This window comes from Oncorhynchus mykiss, chromosome 13, assembly GCF_013265735.2.
Source record: "Oncorhynchus mykiss isolate Arlee chromosome 13, USDA_OmykA_1.1, whole genome shotgun sequence".
Lineage (NCBI taxonomy): Eukaryota > Metazoa > Chordata > Actinopteri > Salmoniformes > Salmonidae > Oncorhynchus > Oncorhynchus mykiss.
In genome coordinates this window covers 8,904,399-8,928,605 of record NC_048577.1, presented here as the reverse complement: position 1 = coordinate 8,928,605, position 24,207 = coordinate 8,904,399, and the positions used below count along the sequence as shown (strand labels likewise).

The 24,207-nt window shown below is 36.4% G+C and overlaps 1 protein-coding gene across 1 annotated transcript; it reads left to right on the top strand.

The window, feature by feature from the left end:
* The first annotated feature begins 7,542 nt into the window (after positions 1-7,542).
* Positions 7,543-14,528, top strand: LOC118938191 (B-cell receptor CD22-like). Its single transcript, XM_036940142.1, has 7 exons — positions 7,543-8,727; positions 11,229-11,483; positions 12,133-12,393; positions 12,591-12,681; positions 12,775-12,829; positions 12,961-13,197; positions 14,094-14,528. Exons 1-7 carry the CDS (start codon positions 8,334-8,336, stop codon positions 14,112-14,114), a joined length of 1,314 nt encoding a protein of 437 aa, XP_036796037.1. The 5' UTR covers positions 7,543-8,333; the 3' UTR covers positions 14,115-14,528.
* The last annotated feature ends 9,679 nt before the right edge of the window (positions 14,529-24,207 follow it).

Here is a 24,207-nt window from a genome sequence, read left to right as displayed (position 1 = left end):
AAACAGGACGAGGATTTCCAGTACACTACTGTGAAATTCAACAGCCCCAGTGCTGCTCAAAAGAGAGGGGCGGGGGAAGATATTTTTTTTTTTACAGTAACTTCCTTGTTGTTGTCATATCTCAAACAGACAGTTTCAGCATTAAGGATTCCAGCTTTAAATAACACAATATAACCAACGTTATTCATGAGATCTTATAGTAAATGTACTATCAATCAGTGATTTAAACATCCCATCCATACACCACACTAAACCTACACATAGTCTGTGTCTGGAAAGGCATCCTATTCCCTAACTACTGTCAGGTGACATTTCAGACACAGATTTCCACTTTAACTGTTAAGGGCCAAACAAATGATACCAGTTCAACAGGTTGAAGGTTGTAGCTGCTATGCCACCTTGTTTAATGAGGTGAGGTCCTCAATAAATGACTAAATACAACTAAACAAGGTGGAGTATAGCCCATGAAGATCTCCTCCACTGCACAAGCCCAAATACAGCAGAACCGGACAGGAAGATCATGTCAGTGACTCAACTCACTCAATTAGAGCATAGCGAAAAAAGCCTGGCACGGTGTGATGCACCTCTCCTAGGGAAGGCATGGGAGAGCACTAGCAAGCCAGTGATTCAGCCCCCGCAATAGGGTCAGAGGCAGAGAATCCCAAATGGAGAGGGGGGAGCCAGACAGAGACAGCAAGGGTGGTTCGTCACTCCAGTGCCTTGCCGTTCACCTTCGCACCCCTGGGACACTCAATCATAGGACCAACTGAAGAGATGAGTCTTCAGTAAAGACTTAACCTGTTACTGCAGTGGGCTAAATCAGGGTCACACAGAGTGTTTCTTGGTAGCCAAACAAATCTACTTTGAAACAAAAGTATTCACCTCAAACACATGGTTATGGGCTTACAAAAAAGAAGACACCTGTACCATGTCAGCTACAGAGTTTAAATTGATTCCATTTTGAGTTTCCATCCCAATATTACACTTTATACACATTACATTACAAAAAATATGTCTATTAATTATGAAATTATGAAAAATATTAATATCATTCCACCCATGAGGCCACTAGGTCATTTGACTGCAGGAAAAGGCTACAGGTTGATGCCAAGTCTGCGTCTATCACATGGATTGACAGACCATTCCATGAAAATGTTTCTCTGTAGGAGAAAGCCCTGCCTCCAGGTTAGAAATTCTAGGAAAAGTAAGGCGATCTGCATGTTGTGACCGTTGCGTACATGCAGGTATATACGGCAGGACCATATCAGAGGGATAGGTAGGAGCAAGTACATGTAATGCTTTGTAGGTTAGCAAACCTTAACAGGAAGCCAGTGTAGAGAGGCTAGCACTGGAGCAACATTTTATGGTTCTAGTCAAGATTCTAGGAGCCGTATTTATCCCTAGCTGAAGTTTATTTAGTTATTTATCCGAGTAGCTGGAGAGTAGAGCATTGCAGAAGTCTAATCTTGATGTGCAAAAGCATGGATAAGCTTTTCTGCATCATTTTTGGAGAAAAGGTTTCAGACATTTTAGCTGTTACCAAGATGGAAAAAACTGCTCTTGAAAATGTTTTGTCAAAAGAGAAATCAGTGATCCTTCAGCTTTATTAGAAATGAATGTATAACCATTGAGATGAATTGTCAGGTCAAACAGCAGATATCTTTGTTTCTTAGGACCTAGAACTAGCATCTCTGTTTTGTCTGAATTTAAAACCAAAACATTTGCTGCCATCCACTTCCTTATGTCTGAAACACAGACTCCAGGGTAGGCAATTTTGGGGCTTCGGTTTCATTGAAACGTACAACAGTGTGTCGTCTGCAAAGCATTGAAAGCTGACATTGTGTTTCCGAATGACATAACCAAGAGGTAGAATATATAGTGAACACAATAGTGGTCCTAAAACTGAACTTTGAGGAACACCGGAACTTACCATTGATTTCTCAGAGGACAAACCATCCGCAACTTTTGGAGCGGCAGGTAGCCTAGTGGTTAGAGCATTGGGCCAGTAATCAAAAGGTTGCTGGATGAAATCCCCGAGCTGACAAGGTTAAAATCTGTCATTCTGCCCCTGAACAAGCCACTTATCCCACTGTTCCCTGTAAAATAACATTTTAACCAGGCAAATATCTTCAACATTTGGACCGCATCTGGCCCATAGGATGCTTTACACTGAGTCATATGTGTGACCAAACAGCCGGATCGTGTCTATACATTGGGCCTGAAACAGGATATTGGTATTTGGCCATTGGCCCAATTTTACTGCAATGAATTCTATTTGGTCAACCACAGACTAGGCTTGGGTATAACTATATCCTGTCTCTTTGTTCAGTGGAGAAAACACTGAGGACAGGGAAGAATAAACATCTACCATCTACTTCCCAGCATAACAACTTCTTCTCTTTGAATACATATATCTTTCTCCCACGGATTTGCTTTGGGGTCTGTGTTATTGAAGAATAACTGCTAACAAAATCATCCTAAAATATGTAGAAATACAATTTTATTTCAAATTATTAGTAGTTAGTAGTTATTTATAGATGAGAAACCAATATGTCAGTTTTGTCTCATGTACCGTAGAAGGCTACAATAATCTCCACACTCCTGTATTGTCTGTTGGGGAACAATTATATTTGAAGGAAGCAGCTGCGTCAGCCCCAGAAACAGGACCAGGATGTCCAGTACGCTGCTGTGAAATTCAACCTCCCCAGTGTGTCACGCCCTGACCTTAGAGAGCCTTTTAATGTCTCTATTTGGTTTGGTCAGGGTGTGATTTGGGGTGGGCATTCTATGTTTTGTTATCTATGATTTTGTATTTCTATGTTTTGGCCGGATATGGTTCTCAATCAGGGACAGCTGTCCATCGGTGTCTCTGATTGGGAACCATACTTAGGTAGCCCTTTCCCTCCTTTCTGTGTGGGAAGTTGTCTTTGTTTGTTGGCACTATTGCCTTAAGCTTGGATTTGGATTGGTTATTGTTTTTGTCGGCGTCATCCTGAATAAAAAGGGAATATGTACGCTCACCACGCTGCACCTTGGTCCTCCTCCTTCAACAGCTGTGACACAGTGCTACTCAATAGACTGTCTTTCAGTCAGATTGATGGTTGTTTTGTTGAGCTGCCAGTAGAGAGCCCTGTGGTACAGTACACTGAAAACACCAGGTTTTAGTGTAGCTGGTTGGACATACAGAACTACAGAGAAACCATAGGCTTATTAGTATGGTCAAATTATGTTAACATTTAAAATAATTTTAATAGGGTTATTTTCCAACATTCCTCCTTTTCTAATAAGTGTGCTCCAAAAAGATGTTCACATATTGTTTATAAGCCATTTACTGATTTGTTGGTTGTCAGGAAGAAGCTTTGTGAGGACAGGAAGCCCCTCAGTACATCTAGTTGGTGTCAACCACAGAACTCACACTCTTCTGTTTCACACAGCCAGTATAAGGTCTCCTACCAAACTCCTCTCTTCACTCTGTAAGTACCTTTTACATTACCATTCTACTTGTTCTTGGTGGTTTGTTCCCGGCTGTATGTAATAACACTTGAGATTTTCTGGGCTAACAATGTAAGAAATAATACATTTAAAAAAATGACTGCATAGTTTTCTAAGGACCTGAAGCGAGGCGACCATCTCTATCGGCGCCATCTTTTCGTTGTCCTTCAGGGGTCCTTCAGTTTTAAAACTAATGTACAACCATTGAGATTAATTGTCAGGTCAAACAGCAGATATCTTTGTTGCTTAGGACCTAGAACTAGCATCTCTGTTTTGTCTGAATTTGAAAATAGAAAATATGCCGCCATCCACTTCCTTATGTCTGAAACACAGGCTTCCTGTGTTTCACAGGCAATTTTGGGGCTTCACCATGTTTCATCGACATGTACAGCTGTGTGTCGTCCGCATAGCAGTAAAAGTTGAACATTATGTTTCCGAATGACATCACCAAGAGGTCAAATATATAGTGAAAACGATAGTGGTCCTAAAATGGAGCCAATTAATGAAACGCCTGATACCACTTAATTGCATTCAGTAATTAGCATTATCAGTAATTAAATAGGTTGTCTTTATTCAAACGATAGCATAACTTGACATAGGTGTAATCTACATAATAATAATAATGACCATCTTTCTCCTCTCTGTTCAATATATAGTCATCTACTCTGTTAACTGGGGCACAGATCTGTAGGCCCATGTGACATCATTAGTCATGTTGCATGTGTCTTTAGGTCTTTGAAAAGCACTCTGTAAATTCCATGTCTTATTATAATAGTAATAAGTAGACTGCGTCATGCAGGCTAATGACTTATAGAGGAAGTTCTGTATCAGCCACTTTTGTCCTGACTATTTCAAATATATGTCAACCACAGAACTCGCACTTCCTGTTTCTATTCACTGCCAGTAAGTTGACCCCCCCCCCCTTCTCTTCACTCTAAGTACACTTGACTTGTATATCTTGTAGTGTTGTGTTTGATAGATTTAGTGATACACCATCTCTTCTGATAATGATAGAGCCCCAGGTATCAGTACTATAGTCAGGATTATGAGAATATTACACATCTGAAGCTATAAATGAATCATGTATACAGTGTAAACAGAGCTACTGACAGATCTATTCAATAAGTCAGTGTTTCCTCACCCTGGTCCTCCAACACCCCCAACAGTACACATGTTAATTATAGCCCTGGACAAACAGCTCACCCTGGTCCTCCAACACCCCCAACAGTACACATGTTAATTATAGCCCTGGACAAACACCTCACCCTGGTCCTCCAACACCCCCAACAGTACACATGTTAATTATAGCCCTGGACAAACACCTCACCCTGGTCCTCCAACACCCCCAACAGTACACATGTTAATTATAGCCCTGGACAAACACCTCACCCTGGTCCTCCAACACCCCCAACAGTAGACATGTTAATTATAGCCCTGGACAAACACCTCACCCTGGTCCTCCAACACCCCCAACAGTACACATGTTAATTATAGCCCTGGACAAACACCTCACCCTGGTCCTCCAACACCCCCAACAGTAGATATGTTAATTATAGCCCTGGACAAACACCTCACCCTGGTCCTCCAACACCCCCAACAGTAGACATGTTAATTATAGCCCTGGACAAACACCTCACCCTGGTCCTCCAACACCCCCAACAGTACACATGTTAATTATAGTCCTGGACAAACACCTCACCCTGGTCCTCCAACACCCCCAACAGTACACATGTTAATTATAGCCCTGGACAAACACCTCACTCAACTCATTGAGGGCTTGACGATTAGTTGGCAAGTTGAATCAGGTGTGCTTGACCAGTTACAATTCAAATGTATGTTGTGGGAACTGGAGGACCAGGGTTGGGAAACACTGCAATAAGGGATTGTTCACCTCTGTAAGGGAATTTTGCCCTATGTTATACAAGATACCACAGTAAACCTATTTGATCAGAGATTAGTTTGTTCATTAAGGATTGCAAGACGGAGTTTACACTTACAGTAATTTGCAAGTAACACACTCAGTACAAAAGATGGTGTTTTCCCTTTGTATCCCCTACTGAGGATCACACCGCCCAGGGTGATGTCCCTTCACTTTAATACCATAAGCTCATAATTAATAGTTGCTAATACAAAGATGTCTCTGCTAGGCGGAGTTCAGCTTATTGTTATTTGCAGTTAGTTACCAATCCTTCTTCCTCCTATTGCTATCAGGTGCCAGCAGAAGTAAGACTGGAACATAGTATCAACAGGAACTGAAAGTATAGTTTAAACACACAGACATCTGACTTCTGTACAGTTGATCTCTTCATACACTTAAAGTCTCTAGCACTGATTCTAAATCTCAAGCTAAAGCAAAACATGAACCATTGTACTTTTGTAATTACAGGTGTTCCTATAATGTACGGTGCCTTGCGAAAGTATTCGGCCCCCTTGAACTTTGCGACCTTTTGCCACATTTCAGGCTTCAAACATAAAGATATAAAACTGTATTTTTTTGTGAAGACTCAACAACAAGTGGGACACAATCATGAAGTGGAACGACATTTATTGGATATTTCAAACTTTTTTAACAAATCAAAAACTTGGGCGTGCAAAATTATTCAGCCCCTTTACTTTCAGTGCAGCAAACTCTCTCCAGAAGTTCAGTGAGGATCTCTGAATGATCCAATGTTGACCTAAATGACTAATGATGATAAATACAATCCACCTGTGTGTAATCAAGTCTCCGTATAAATGCACCTGCACTGTGATAGTCTCAGAGGTCCGTTAAAAGCGCAGAGAGCATCATGAAGAACAAGGAACACACCAGGCAGGTCCGAGATACTGTTGTGAAGAAGTTTAAAGCCGGATTTGGATACAAAAAGATTTCCCAAGCTTTAAACATCCCAAGGAGCACTGTGCAAGCGATAATATTGAAATGGAAGGAGTATCAGACCACTGCAAATCTACCAAGACCTGGCCGTTCCTCTAAACTTTCAGCTCATACAAGGAGAAGACTGATCAGAGATGCAGCCAAGAGGCCCATGATCACTCTGGATGAACTGCAGAGATCTACAGCTGAGGTGGGAGACTCTGTCCATAGGACAACAATCAGTCGTATATTGCACAAATCTGGCCTTTATGGAAGAGTGGCAAGAAGAAAGCCATTTCTTAAAGATATCCATAAAAAGTGTTGTTTAAAGTTTGCCACAAGCCACCTGGGAGACACACCAAACATGTGGAAGAAGGTGCTCTGGTCAGATGAAACCAAAATTGAACTTTTTGGCAACAATGCAAAACGTTATGTTTGGCGTAAAGCAACACAGCTGAACACACCATCCCCACTGTCAAACATGGTGGTGGCAGCATCATGGTTTGGGCCTGCTTTTCTTCAGCAGGGACAGGGAAGATGGTTAAAGTTGATGGGAAGATGGATGGAGCCAAATACAGGACCATTTTGGAAGGAAACCTGATGGAGTCTGCAAAAGACAGACTGGGACGGAGATTTGTCTTCAAACAAGACAATGATCCAAAACATAAAGCAAAATCTACAATGGAATGGTTCAAAAATAAACATATCCAGGTGTTAGAATGGCCAAGTCAAAGTCCAGACCTGAATCCTTATCGAGAATCTGTGGAAAGAACTGAAAACTGCTGTTCACAAATGCTCTCCATCCAACCTCACTGAGCTCGAGCTGTTTTGCAAGGAGGAATGGGAAAAAATGTCAGTCTCTCGATGTGCAAAACTGATAGACATACCCCAAGCGACTTACAGCTGTAATCGCAGCAAAAGGTGGCGCTACAGAGTATTAACTTAAGGGGGCTGAATAATTTTGCACGCCCAATTTGTCAGTTTTTGATTTGTTAAAAAAGTTTGAAATATCCAATAAATGTCGTTCCACTTCATGATTGTGTCCCACTTGTTGTTGATTCTTCACAAAAAAATACAGTTTTATAGCTTTATGTTTGAAGCCTGAAATGTGGCAAAAGGTCGCAAAGTTCAAGGGGGCCGAATACTTTCGCAAGGCACTGTACATATTTTATAGAATTCCTTTCACCTCTCATTTGATGTATAAGGAGTATTTATTCACCAGCTATAGTTAGTTATGTTGCAAAGATTGCAGGATGAGAGATGGTTTGAGTCACATTGATGGCTGTTGTGTTGAGATGCCAGTAGAGTGCTGTGGTACAGTATACTGGAAACACCAGGTTTTAGTGCAGCTGGTGGGTCCTTTATGTTTCTAAAACTGCAGGGAGGGTGATGCAACAATGGCCTTGAGAACAGCAGGAAGTGTGTTGGTGGTCCTTCTCTTGTCTGTGGCAGGTATGGGCTCATTCATTTCTTACCCTCTTTCTTTATTGTTCAATCAACATACAATCCAAGATGCTACTTCATGTTATTCTGGTGTGTTCAGTGGAATTGTCTGTTAGGCGTCTCCATGTCACTTTAGTAGTTGTCTCTCACACCTCTCTGACACTTCTCTATGGTTTCCATTCACACTCAACTCAGCAACTACGGCAACACAGTGTGGACAGAAAATCCAAGTGATGGTGTCTCCCACCAATGCAGTGTGGGGACAGAAGGTGACAGTAACCTGTAACACCACCTGTACTCTGACTGATAACCACACCTACATTTGGTACATGAACGGACAACGTCTATCATCGTCATCCAAGTCCACATTGTCATCTACCAGTTATCATTCAACCAGTTACTCCTGTGCTGTAAAAGGCTTTGAGGATCTCCTCTCTCCTGCAACGTGTGAGTGTGGATTCAACTACAGTACATTTTTTGAATCTAAGATTACCCAATGCAAGGATACCACGACAGATAACTTTAGTCAGTGCTTATTTACAGTACCATGAAACTATTGTATCCAATTGATGGACCTCCAATTGTTTTAGGTGTTTTCGGTCATTACTGTTTCAACGTGACTTACACCCATCAGAGTATCTGTGCTTTGAAGGGCTCAACAGTGGAACTGCCCTGCACATATAGACACCCAAATAATCACAAAGTTTTAAAAGCAAACTGGTATATCCAAGAGAAACGTGATGAAGTGCTAAAAGTCCTGAACTTGGATCGTGCTGAGTACCTAAAGACCCCCCCAAAATACCTTGCGATTCAAGAGAAGGACTGCACCCTGAAAATCACAGACCTGAGAGAGAGAGATTCAGATGAGTACAAGTTCAGATTTAAAACACAGTATGCAGAATGGGGGTACAGCTTCCCTGGAATAACTCTGACTGTCACAGGTAATGTATTATTTCAACTACTAATACAGGTAATATATAATATCTACTACTATAACTACTAATACAGGTAATATATAATATCTACTAGTTTTACTAGTACAACTACTAATACAGGTAATATATAATATCTACTAGTTTTACTAGTACAACTACTAATACAGGTAATATATAATATATACTAGTTTTACTAGTACAACTACTAATACAGGTAATATATAATATATACTAGTTTTACTAGTACAACTACTAATACAGGTAATATATAATATCTACTAGTTTTACTAGTACAACTACTAATACAGGTAATATATAATATATACTAGTTTTACTAGTACAACTACTAATACAGGTAATATATAATATCTACTAGTTTTACTAGTACAACTACTAATACAGGTAATATATAATATCTACTAGTTTTACTAGTACAACTACTAATACAGGTAATATATAATATCTACTAGTTTTACTAGTACAACTACTAATACAGGTAATATATAATATCTACTACTACAACTACTAATACAGGTAATATATAATATATACTAGTTTTACTAGTACAACTACTAATACAGGTAATATATCATTTCTACTACTACAACTACTAATACAGGTAATATATAATATCTACTAGTTTTACTACTACAACTACTAATACAGGTAATATATAATATCTACTAGTTTTACTACTACAACTACTAATACAGGTAATATATAATATCTACTAGTTTTACTAGTACAACTACTAATACAGGTAATATATAATATCTACTACTACAACTACTAATACAGGTAATATATAATATATACTAGTTTTACTAGTACAACTACTAATACAGGTAATATATCATTTCTACTACTACAACTACTAATACAGGTAATATATCATTTCTACTACTACAACTACTAATACAGGTAATATATCATTTCTACTACTACAACTACTAATACAGGTAATATATCATTTCTACTACTACAACTACTAATACAGGTAATATATCATTTCTACTACTACAACTACTAATACAGGTAATATATCATTTCTACTACTACAACTACTAATACAGGTAATATATAATATCTACTAGTTTTACTACTACAACTACTAATACAGGTAATATATAATATCTACTAGTTTTACTAGTACAACTACTAATACAGGTAATATATAATATATACTAGTTTTACTAGTACAACTACTAATACAGGTAATATATCATTTCTACTACTACAACTACTAATACAGGTAATATATAATATCTACTAGTTTTACTACTACAACTACTAATACAGGTAATATATAATATCTACTAGTTTTACTAGTACAACTACTAATACAGGTAATATATAATATATACTAGTTTTACTAGTACAACTACTAATACAGGTAATATATAATATATACTAGTTTTACTAGTACAACTACTAATACAGGTAATATATAATATCTACTAGTTTTACTAGTACAACTACTAATACAGGTAATATATAATATATACTAGTTTTACTAGTACAACTACTAATACAGGTAATATATAATATCTACTAGTTTTACTAGTACAACTACTAATACAGGTAATATATAATATCTACTAGTTTTACTAGTACAACTACTAATACAGGTAATATATAATATCTACTAGTTTTACTAGTACAACTACTAATACAGGTAATATATAATATCTACTACTACAACTACTAATACAGGTAATATATAATATATACTAGTTTTACTAGTACAACTACTAATACAGGTAATATATCATTTCTACTACTACAACTACTAATACAGGTAATATATAATATCTACTAGTTTTACTACTACAACTACTAATACAGGTAATATATAATATCTACTAGTTTTACTAGTACAACTACTAATACAGGTAATATATAATATATACTAGTTTTACTAGTACAACTACTAATACAGGTAATATATAATATATACTAGTTTTACTAGTACAACTACTAATACAGGTAATATATAATATCTACTAGTTTTACTAGTACAACTACTAATACAGGTAATATATAATATATACTAGTTTTACTAGTACAACTACTAATACAGGTAATATATAATATCTACTAGTTTTACTAGTACAACTACTAATACAGGTAATATATAATATCTACTAGTTTTACTAGTACAACTACTAATACAGGTAATATATAATATCTACTAGTTTTACTAGTACAACTACTAATACAGGTAATATATAATATCTACTACTACAACTACTAATACAGGTAATATATAATATATACTACTACAACTACTAATACAGGTAATATATAATATATACTACTACAACTACTAATACAGGTAATATATAATATCTACTACTACAACTACTGATACAGGTAATATATAATATCTTCTACTTTTACTAGTACAACTACTAATACAGGTAATATTACACAAACAGTTTAAGATATGGAGTCTTGGTCTATGGCACAGAGTATTGACAAAGTGATGCATCTACACCTAATTTCAGGTCTGCAGGTGAAGGTGACTCCTGCCACAGAGAAAGGGAATCTGACACTGACCTGTAGCACCACCTGTACTCTGAATGAGAACCCCAAACCCACCTACATCTGGTACAAGAACGGACAACATCTCACCAACTCAAAGACTCTAGATAACTCCCTTATCCTAGACCCAGTCAGCAGTGAAGATGCAGGCAGATACTCCTGTGCTGTAAAAGGCCACAATAATCTCTACACTCCTGAAGAGACTCTGACTGTAATTTGTAAGTATTTGTAAAAAATGACAGTTTAAACTTCATTGTACTGTGTGTGCTCTTTAAACTCCCTCCTGAACTGGAAATACCCCCAAACTGCATCATGCTCGCTTTTTGGTGACGGAGATGGTTAATAGTTTAAGAGAGATGTCACGTGTTTGCAAGACAGAGAATCTGAGATCTAATCTCCTTGCGAGCTTGTGAGGAAGGAAGCAGCAGAGTGATGCTGGTTACACTCTTCTTACCATTTTACCAGCAGCATACCACCCTGCATCCCACTGCTGGCTTGCTTCTGAAGCTAAATAGGGTCGTCCCTGGATGGGAGACCAGATGCAGTTGGAAGTGGTGTTGGAGTGCCAGTAGGAGGGACTTCTCCCTCTGGTCTGAAAAAAATATCCCAATGCCCCAGGGCAGTGATTGGGGACATTGCCCTGTGTAAGGTGGTGTTGTAAGAGTAGGGGTGTTAACCCCAGCGTCCTGTTTAAATTCCCATATTCTGGTCCTCATACCATGTCCACCTAATCTCCAGCTTCCAATTGACTCATATATCTCCCCTGTAACTACTCCCCAGGTCGTTGCTATACAAGAGAATGTGTTCTCAGTCAACTTCCGTGCTAAAATAAGACAAATAAAACCCTTCTTTCATCCTCAACACCAGATCCTCCAAAGAACACCTCAGTGTCAGTCAGTCCCTCTGGTGAAATAGTGGAGGGCAGTTCAGTGACTCTGACCTGCAGCAGTGATGCCAACCCACCTGTGGACAAATACACCTGGTACTTTCAAAATGAGACTTTAATAAATGGATTCGAACAGATCTACAACATCACCAACTTCAGGTCTGAAGACAGTGGACATTACCACTGTGAGGCCTGGAATAAAATGGCATCTAAGAACTCTACAGATCTGATTATTATAACAGGTAAAGTTTCATCTTCAATGGTCTGCCTTTACATAAAAATACATATTTCATGCTCATTATTTGCCCATAGTCATTACATCTAAAGCTCATTGAGAAACATTTTAAGCATAGTATTTATTGGCTTACAGCAATATTATTTTTTCTTGTTTTAAGTATTAGAACATCTATGTACTAATTTCCTCCACATTTTTGTTTAGTGAAACAAACCTCACTTATGACTGCAGCTGTAAGAATCATAGTTGTTGTTCTGGTTCTCATCCTCTGTCTCTCTGGCTTCATGTGGTTCAGGTGAGAATCTTTGTAAGATTTTCCTTTCACTTTATCATTTTAATCCATCCGTTTATTCATCCATCCATCCATTAATTAATTAATGTAAAACAGGAAGAAGGCCTCCAAACCCATCTCTGACACAAGGGACACAGTAGACAATAGACAGGTGAGTTCAGGTCAAACCGTACTTGTTTTATTTTCAGAGTTCTTTCACTGCTTGATTAATCTTGCCTGGCACAACAGAACCAATGTAATAGTCCCCAGGTCTGCTTATCTTGTCTGTCCTCTCTCCATCAGGGAAACTCTAGTCCCATGAATGACAACATATCGGGCATGGCCATGACCCCTACTTCAGTACAGAGAGCAGACACAGACAACCAGGATGACGTTCACTACACCAGCATCCACTTCTCTGGCTCCAATAACCAGGAAGTGCCTCTGTACTCCACTGTCCAACTGCCTCAAACCCAGAAAGAGGATGAGGATGTCCAATACGCTGTTGTAAAATTCAACCTCTCCAGTGCTGCCCCCCCGGTGAGCAAGTTAAGCCATTACAACATCCCAGATATTTTCAAAATTAGATGGTCCTTGTACTTGGCAGTTAAAAATGCATACAACACTTGTATGTTAAGCAAACCAGCAGTTGTTTGGTTTAAATGTATTAAGATTTACAATGACTTCAAAGCAGTTTAGTTTAAATGCATTAATATCTATATGGACTACATGGTGCCTGAGGAAGTCCCCCAGCATCAAGGACCCCACACACCCCAGCCACAAGCTGTTCACACCCTTACCGTCGGGCTGACGGTATCAGAGCACGAGTTCAGATACCAACCGGCTCAGAGACAGTTTCTATCTACAAGCCATCAGACTGCTTAACACTTGAACTGGACTGACCACCTGCACTGTTTCCTCGCACCTTAACACACACACACACACACACACACACACACACACACACACACACACACACACACACACACACACACACACACACACACACACACACACACACACACACACACACACACACACACACACACACACACACACACACACACACACATCACAACTGCTGCTACCAGACTCTTATTATGATTGGTAAATAGTGCACAATTGAAACACTTGCCCCCCCCCCCCCCCCCCCCTTTCCCCAGAACACATGTAAATATCGGACTATAAAGTGTCTTCCTGTGTTATACTTAAGCTACAATGTTTATTCTATTCTACTGAGACATGTTCTTTATGTTCGTATTGTTATCTTTTATTATGTCTTGTTGCATTATTGAGAAGGAACCTGCCAGTAAGCATTTAGCTGGATGCTGTGTACCATGAGTATCCTGTACATACGACTAACAAAACTTGAAACTTTAAATGAGACCCCAGAAGTGAGGATTGATGATGACATGTTGCATCTTCTTTCTCATCAGACCTCTCTCACAGGAAGCTGAGGAGGACTCCTCTGTGTTATATAGAACAGTCAACGAACCCAGAACTAAGAAGACCTGAACACAAGATGATCTTTGTTGCATCCCAAATGGTACTTTGTTCACTCTAGTGCACTATGTAGGGAATAGGGTGCCATTTTGGATGCAAGCCTGAACACCAGGCGACCTGAACATAAGATGACTCTGCCTGGGATTCAAGCAAATTATGGACAAGCATCCTGCACTTTCATTTTACAGTTAATTTAAACCAACATCCGCAGCATTTAGCGCAAGTGTGATCTCTGCAAACGTCAGGAAAATTGTCTTTAAAAGCCTTATTATCGGCAGAAGACTATCAACAAGCATTTCACTACACCAACACACCCGCAATAACAATGCAAAATATGTGTGACCAATAAACTTTGATTTGATTTCATATTTAATTCATTTTTGTCTTTTTATTCTAAATATTGGTCTACTATAGGGTTTAATATAGTATACTACAGGGTCTACTATATGGTTTAATATAGTATAATATAGGGCTTAATATAGTATACTATAGGGTCTACTCTAGGGTTTAATATAGTATACTATAGGGTTTAATATAGGACACTATAGAGTTTAATATAGTATACTACAGGGTCTACTATATGGTTTCATATAGTATACTAAAGGGTTTAATATAGTATACTATAGGGTTTAATATAGTATACTACAGGGTCTACTATATGGTTTAATATAGTATACTATAGGGTTTAATATAGTATACTATAGGCTCTACTATAGGGTTTAATATAGGATACTATAGGGTTTAATATAGTATACTATAGGGTCTACTATAGGGTTTAATATAGTATACTATAGGGTTTAATATAGTATACTATAGGGTTTAATATAGTATACTATGGGGTTTAATATAGTATACTATAGGGTTTAATATAGTATACTATAGGGTTTAATATAGGGTTTAATATAGTATACTATAGGGTGTAATATAGTATACTATAGGGTTTAATATAGTATACTATAGGGTCTACTATAGGGTTTAATATAGTATACTATAGGGTTTAATATAGTATACTATAGGGTTTAATATAGTATACTATAGGGTTTAATATAGTATACTATAGGGTTTAATATAGTATAATATAGGGTTTAATATAGTATACTATAGGGTTTAATATAGTATACTATAGGCTCTACTATAGGGTTTAATATAGGATACTATAGGGTTTAATATAGTATACTATAGGGTCTACTATAGGGTTTAATATAGTATACTATAGGGTTTAATATAGGGTTTAATATAGTATACTATAGGGTTTAATATAGTATACTATAGGGTTTAATATAGTATACTATAGGGTTTAATATAGTATACTATAGGGTTTAATATAGTATACTATAGGGTTTAATATAGTATACTATAGGGTTTAATATAGTATACTATAGGGTTTAATATAGTATACTATAGGCTCTAATATAAGGTTTAATATAGGATACTATAGGGTTTAATATAGTATACTATAGGGTCTACTATAGGGTTTAATATAGTATACTATAGGGTTTAATATAGGGTTTAATATAGTATACTATAGGGTGTAATATAGTATACTATAGGGTTTAATATAGGGTTTAATATAGTCTACTATAGGCTCTACTATAGGATTTAATATAGTCTACTATAGGGTGTAATATAGTATACTATAGGGTTTAATATAGTATACTATAGGGTCTACTATAGGGTTTAATATAGTATACTATAGGGTCTACTGTAGGGTTTAATATAGTATACTATAGGGTTTAATATAGTATACTATAGGCTCTATTATAGGGTTTAATATAGTATACGATAGGGTTTAATATAGGACACTATAGAGTTTAATATAGTATACTATAGGGTCTACTATAGGGTTTAATTTTGGTGACTTTAATATTCACATGGAAAAGTCCACAGACCCACTCCAAAAGGCTTTCGGAGCCATCATCGACTCAGTGGGTTTTGTCCAACATGTCTCTGGACCCACTCACTGTCACAGTCATACGCTGGACCTAGTTTTGTCCCATGGAATAAATGTTGTGGATCTTAATGTTTTTCCTCATAATCCTGGACTATCGGACCACCATTTTATTACGTTTGCAATTGCAACAAATAATCTGCTCAGACCCCAACCAAGGATCATCAAAAGTCGTGCTATAAATTCACAGACAACACAAAGATTCCTTGATGTCCTTCCAGACTCCTTCTGCCTACCCAAGGACGCCAGAGGACAAAAATCAGTTAACCACCTAACTGAGGAACTCAACTTAACCTTGCGCAATACCCTAGATGCAGTTGCACCCCTAAAAACTAAAAACATTTCTCATAAGAAACTAGCTCCCTGGTACACAGAAAATACCCGAGCTCTGAAGCAAGCTTCCAGAAAATTGGAACGGAAATGGCGCCACACCAAACTGGAAGTCTTCCGACTAGCTTGGAAAGACAGTACTGTGCAGTACCGAAGAGCCCTTACTGCTGCTCGATCATCCTATTTTTCTAACTTAATTGAGGAAAATAAGAACAATCCGAAATTCCTTTTTGATACTGTCGCAAAGCTAACTAAAAAGCAGCATTCCCCAAGAGAGGATGACTTTCACTTTAGCAGTGATAAATTCATGAACTTCTTTGAGGAAAAGATTATGATTATTAGAAAGCAAATTACGGACTCTTCCTTAAATCTGCGTATTCCTTCAAAGCTCAGTTGTCCTGAGTCTGCACAACTCTGCCAGGACCTAGGATCAAGAGAGACACTCAAGTGTTTTAGTACTATATCTCTTGACACAATGATGAAAATAATCATGGCCTCTAAACCTTCAAGCTGCATACTGGACCCTATTCCAACTAAACTACTGAAAGAGCTGCTTCCTGTGCTTGGCCCTCCTATGTTGAACATAATAAACGGCTCTCTATCCACCGGATGTGTACCAAACTCACTAAAAGTGGCAGTAATAAAGCCTCTCTTGAAAAAGCCAAACCTTGACCCAGAAAATATAAAAAACTATCGGCCTATATCGAATCTTCCATTCCTCTCAAAAATTTTAGAAAAGGCTGTTGCGCAACAACTCACTGCCTTCCTGAAGACAAACAATGTATACGAAATGCTTCAGTCTGGTTTTAGACCCCATCATAGCACTGAGACGGCACTTGTGAAGGTGGTAAATGACATTTTAATGGCATCGGACCGAGGCTCTGCATCTGTCCTCGTGCTCCTAGACCTTAGTGCTGCTTTTGATACCCTCGATCACCACATTCTTTTGGAGAGATTGGAAACCCAAATTGGTCTACACGGACAAGTTCTGGCCTGGTTTAGATCTTATCTGTCGGAAAGATATCAGTTTGTCTCTGTGAATGGTCTGTCCTCTGACAAATCAACTGTAAATTTCGGTGTTCCTCAAGGTTCCGTTTTAGGACCACTATTGTTTTCACTATATATTTTACCTCTTGGGGATGTTATTCGAAAACATAATGTTAACTTTCACTGCTATGCGGATGACACACAGCTGTACATTTCAATTAAACATGGTGAAGCCCCAAAATTGCCCTTGCTAGAAGAATGTGTTTCAGACATAAGGAAGTGGATGGCTGCAAACTTTCTACTTTTAAACTCGGACAAAACAGAGATGCTTGTTCTAGGTCCCAAGAAACAAAGAGATCTTCTGTTGAATCTGACAATTAATCTTAATGGTTGTACAGTCGTCTCAAATAAAACTGTGAAGGACCTCGGCGTTACTCTGGACCCTGATCTCTCTTTTGAAGAACATATCAAGACCATTTCAAGGACAGCTTTTTTCCATCTACGTAACATTGCAAAAATCAGGAACTTTCTGTCCAAAAATGATGCAGAAAAATTAATCCATGCTTTTGTCACTTCCAGGTTAGACTACTGCAATGCTCTACTTTCCGGCTACCCGGATAAAGCACTAAATAAACTTCAGTTAGTGCTAAATACGGCTGCTAGAATCCTGACTAGAACCAAAAAATTTGATCATATTACTCCAGTGCTAGCCTCTCTACACTGGCTTCCTGTCAAAGCAAGGGCTGATTTCAAGGTTTTACTGCTAACCTACAAAGCATTACATGGGCTTGCTCCTATCTATCTCTCTGATTTGGTCCTGCCGTACATACCTACACGTACGCTACGGTCACAAGACGCAGGCCTCCTAATTGTCCCTAGAATTTTTAAGCAAACAGCTGGAGGCAGGGCTTTCTCCTATAGAGCTCCATTTTTATGGAACGGTCTGCCTACCCATGTCAGAGACGCAAACTCGGTCTCAACCTTTAAGTCTCTACTGAAGACTCATCTCTTCAGTGGGTCATATGATTGAGTGTAGTCTGGCCCATGAGTGGGAGGGTGAACGGAAAGGCTCTGGAGCAACGAACCACCCTTGCTGTCTCTGCCTGGCCGGTTCCCCTCTTTCCACTGGGATTCTCTGCCTCTAACCCTATTACAGGGGCTGAGTCACTGGCTTTACTGGGGCTCTCTCATGCCGTCCCTGGAGGAGGTGCGTCACCTGAGTGGGTTGAGTCACTGATGTGGTCATCCTGTCTGGGTTGGCCCCCCCCCCCCCCCCCCCCTTAAGTTGTGCCGTGGCGGAGGTCTTTGTGGGCTATACTCAGCCTTGTCTCAGGATGGTAAGTTGGTGGTTGAAGATATCCCTCTAGTGGTGTGGGGGCTGTGCTTTGGCAAAGTGGGTGGGGTTATATCCTTCCTGTTTGGCCCTGTCCGGGGGTGTCCTCGGAGTGGGCCACAGTGTCTCCTGACCCCTCCTGTCTCAGCCTCCAGTATTTATGCTGCAGTAGTTTATGTGTCGGGGGGCTAGGGTCAGTTTGTTATATCTGGAGTACTTCTCCTGTCCTATTCGGTGTCCTGTGTGAATCTAAGTGTGCGTTCTCTAATTCTCTCCTTCTCTCTTTCTCTCTCTCGGAGGACCTGAGCCCTAGGACCATGCCCCAGGACTACCTGACATGATGACTCCTTGCTGTCCCCAGTCCACCTGGCTGTGCTGCTGCTCCAGTTTCAACTGTTCTGCCTTATTATTATTCGACCATGCTGATCATTTATGAACATTTGAACATCTTGGCCATGTTCTGTTATAATCTCCACCCGGCACAGCCAGAAGAGGACTGGCCATCCCACATATGCTCTCTCTAATTCTTTCTTTCTCTCTCTCGGAGGACCTGAGCCCTAGGACCATGCCCCAGGAATACCTGACATGATGACTCCTTGCTGTCCCCAGTCCACCTGACTGTGCTGCTGCTCCAGTTTCAACTATTCTGCCTTATTATTATTCGACCATGCTGGTCATTTATGAACATTTGAACATCTTGACCATGTTTTGTTATAATCTCCACCCGGCACAGCCAGAAGAGGACTGGCCACCCCACATAGCCTGGTTCCTCTCTAGGTTTCTTCCTAGGTTTTGGCCTTTCTAGGGAGTTTTTCCTAGCCACCGTGCTTCTTCACCTGCATTGCTTGCTGTTTGGGGTTTTAGGCTGGGTTTCTGTACAGCACTTTGAGATATCAGCTGATGTACGAAGGGCTATATAAAATAAATTTGATTGATTGATTGATTGATTTAATATAGTATACTATAGGGTTTAATATAGTATACTATAGGGTCTACTATAGGGTTTAATATAGTGTACTATAGGCTCTACTATAGGGTTTAATATAGTATACTATAGGGTTTAATATAGTATACTATAGGCTCTACTATAGGGTTTAATATAGTATACTATGGGGTTTAATATAGTATACTATAGGGTTTAATATAGTATACTATAGGGTTTAATATAGTATACTATAGGCTCTACTATAGGATTTAATATAGTTTACTATAGGGTTTAATATAGTATACTATAGGGTTTAATATAGTATACTATAGGCTCTACTATAGGGTTTAATATAGTATACTATAGGGTTTAATATAGTATACTATAGGGTTTAATATAGTATACTATAGGGTTTAATATAGTATACTATAGGCTCTACTATAGGATTTAATATAGTTTACTATAGGGTTTAATATAGTATACTATAGGGTTTAATATAGTATACTATAGGCTCTACTATAGGGTTTAATATAGTATACTATAGGGTTTAATATAGTATACTATAGGGTTTAATATAGTATACTATAGGGTTTAATATAGTATACTATAGGGTTTAATATAGTATAATATAGGGTTTAATATAGTATACTATAGGGTTTAATATAGTATACTATAGGGTTTAATATAGTATACTATAGGCTCTACTATAGGGTTTAATATAGTATACTATAGGGTTTAATATAGTATACTATAGGGTTTAATATAGTATACTATAGGGTTTAATATAGTATACTATAGGGTTTAATATAGTATACTATAGGGTTTAATAAATCAAATCCAATCAAATTTTATTTGTCACATACACATGGTTTGCAGATGTTAATGCGAGTGTAGCGAAATGCTTGTGCTTCTAGTTCCGACAATGCAGTAATAACAAGTAATCTAACTAACAATTCCAAAACTACTGTCTTGTACACAGTGTAAGGGGATAAAGAATATGTACATAAGGATATATGAATGAGTGATGGTACAGAGCAGCATAGGCAAGATACAGTAGATGGTATCGAGTACAGTATGTACAAATGAGATGAGTATGTAAACAAAGTGGCATAGTTTAAAGTGGCTAGTGATACATGTATTACATAAGGATACAGTCGATGATATAGAGTACAGTATATACGTATGCATATGAGATGAATAATGTAGGGTAAGTAACATTATATAAGGTATCATTGTTTAAAGTGGCTAGTGATATATTTACATCATTTCCCATCAATTCCCATTATTAAAGTGGCTGGAGTAGTATAGTATACTACAGGGTCTACTATAGGGTTTAATATAGTATACTATAGGGTTTAATATAGTATACTATAGGCTCTACTATAGGGTTTAGGGTATAGGGTCTACTATAGGGTTTAATATAGTATACTATAGGGTTTAATATAGTATACTATAGGGTTTAATATAGTATACTATAGGCTCTACTATAGGATTTAATATAGTATACTATAGGGTTTAATATAGTATACTATAGGGTTTAATATAGTTTACTATAGGCTCTACTATAGGATTTAATATAGTTTACTATAGGGTTTAATATAGTATACTATAGGGTTTAATATAGTATACTATAGGCTCTACTATAGGGTTTAGGGTATAGGGTCTACTATAGGGTTTAATATAGTATACTATAGGGTTTAATATAGTATACTATAGGGTTTAATATAGTATACTATAGGGTCTACTATAGGGTTTAATATAGTATACTATAGGGTTTAATATAGTATACTATAGGGTTTAATATAGTTTAATATAGGGTTTAATATAGTATACTATAGGGTTTAATATAGTTTAATATAGGGTTTAATATAGTATACTATAGGGTTTAATATAGTTTAATATAGGGTTTAATATAGTTTAATACAGGGTTTAATATAGTATACTATAGGGTTTAATATAGTTTAATATAGGGTTTAATATAGTATACTATAGGGTTTAATATAGTATACTATAGGGTTTAATATAGTATACTATAGGGTTTAATATAGTATACTATAGGGTTTAATATAGTATACTATAGGGGTTAATATAGTATACTATAGGGTTTAATATAGTATACTATAGGGTTTAATATAGTATACTATAGGGTTTAATATAGTATACTATAGGGTTTAATATAGTATACTATAGGGTTTAATATAGTATACTATAGGGTTTAATACAGGGTTTAATATAGTATACTATAGGGTTTAATATAGTATACTATAGGGTTTAATATAGTATACTATAGGGTTTAATATAGTTTAATATAGGGTTTAATATAGTATACTATAGGGTTTAATATAGTATACTATAGGGTTTAATATAGTATACTATAGGGTTTAATATAGGGTTTAATATAGTATACTATAGGGTTTAATATAGTATACTATAGGGTTTAATATAGTATACTATAGGGTTTAATATAGTATACTATATGGTTTAATATAGTATACTATAGGGTTTAATATAGTATACTATAGGGTTTAATATAGTATACTATAGGGTTTAATATAGTTTACTATAGGGTTTAATATAGTATACTATAGGGTTTAATATAGTATACTATATGGTTTAATATAGTATACTATAGGGTTTAATATAGTATACTATAGGGTTTAATATAGTATACTATAGGGTTTAATATAGTATACTATAGGGTTTAATATAGTATACTATAGGGTTTAATATAGTTTACTATAGGGTTTTAATATAGTATACTATAGGGTTTAATATAGTATACTATAGGGTTTAACATAGTATACTATAGGGTTTAATATAGTATACTATAGGGTTTAATATAGTATACTATAGGGTTTAATATAGTATACTATAGGGTTTAATATAGTATACTATAGGCTCTACTATAGGGTTTAATATAGTATACTATAGGGTTTAATATAGTATACTATAGGGTTTAATATAGTATACTATAGGGTCTACTATAGGGTTTAATATAGTATACTATAGGGTTTAATATAGTATACTATAGGGTTTAATATAGTATACTATAGGGTTTAATATAGTATACTATAGGGTTTATTATAGTATACTATAGGGTTTAATATAGTATACTATAGGCTCTACTATAGGGTTTAATATAGTATACTATAGGGTTTAATATAGTATACTATAGGGTCTACTATAGGGTTTAATATAGTATACTATAGGGTTTAATATAGTATACTATAGGGTTTAATATAGTATAATATAGGGTTTAATATAGTATACTATAGGGTCTACTATAGGGTTTAATATAGTATAATATAGGGTTTAATATAGTATACTATAGGGTTTAATATAGTATACTATAGGGTTTAATATAGTATACTATAGGGTCTACTATAGGGTTTAATATAGTATACTATAGGGTCTAATATAGTATACTATAGGGTTTAATATAGTATACTATAGGGTCTACTATAGGGTTTAATATAGTATACTATAGGGTTTAATATAGTATACTATAGGGTTTAATATAGTATACTATAGGGTTTAATATAGTATACTATAGGGTTTAATATAGTATACTATAGGGTTTAATATAGTATACTATAGGGTCTACTATAGGGTTTAATATAGTCTACTATAGGGTTTAATATAGTATACTATAGGGTTTAATATAGTATACTATATGGTTTAATATAGTATACTATAGGGTTTAATATAGTATACTATAGGGTTTAATATAGTATACTATAGGGTTTAATATAGTATACTATAGGGTTTAATATAGTATACTATAGGGTTTAATATAGTATACTATAGGGTTTAATATAGTATACTATAGGGTTTAATATAGGGTTTAATATAGTATACTATAGGGTTTAATATAGTATACTATAGGGTTTAATATAGTATACTATAGGGTTTAATATAGTATACTATATGGTTTAATATAGTATACTATAGGGTTTAATATAGTATACTATAGGGTTTAATATAGTATACTATAGGGTTTAATATAGTTTACTATAGGGTTTAATATAGTATACTATAGGGTTTAATATAGTATACTATATGGTTTAATATAGTATACTATAGGGTTTAATATAGTATACTATAGGGTTTAATATAGTATACTATAGGGTTTAATATAGTATACTATAGGGTTTAATATAGTATACTATAGGGTTTAATATAGTTTACTATAGGGTTTTAATATAGTATACTATAGGGTTTAATATAGTATACTATAGGGTTTAACATAGTATACTATAGGGTTTAATATAGTATACTATAGGGTTTAATATAGTATACTATAGGGTTTAATATAGTATACTATAGGGTTTAATATAGTATACTATAGGCTCTACTATAGGGTTTAATATAGTATACTATAGGGTTTAATATAGTATACTATAGGGTTTAATATAGTATACTATAGGGTCTACTATAGGGTTTAATATAGTATACTATAGGGTTTAATATAGTATACTATAGGGTTTAATATAGTATACTATAGGGTTTAATATAGTATACTAT

Coding starts and splice junctions, on each gene's coding strand:
- LOC118938191 (XM_036940142.1), top strand. CDS start 8,334: ATGAAACTATTGTATCCAATTGATGGACCTCCAATTGTTTTAGGTGTT. Junction 12,682..12,774: donor TCTGGCTTCATGTGGTTCAG/GTGAGAATCTTT, acceptor AATGTAAAACAG/GAAGAAGGCCTCCAAACCCA. Junction 13,198..14,093: donor TCTCCAGTGCTGCCCCCCCG/GTGAGCAAGTTA, acceptor CTTTCTCATCAG/ACCTCTCTCACAGGAAGCTG.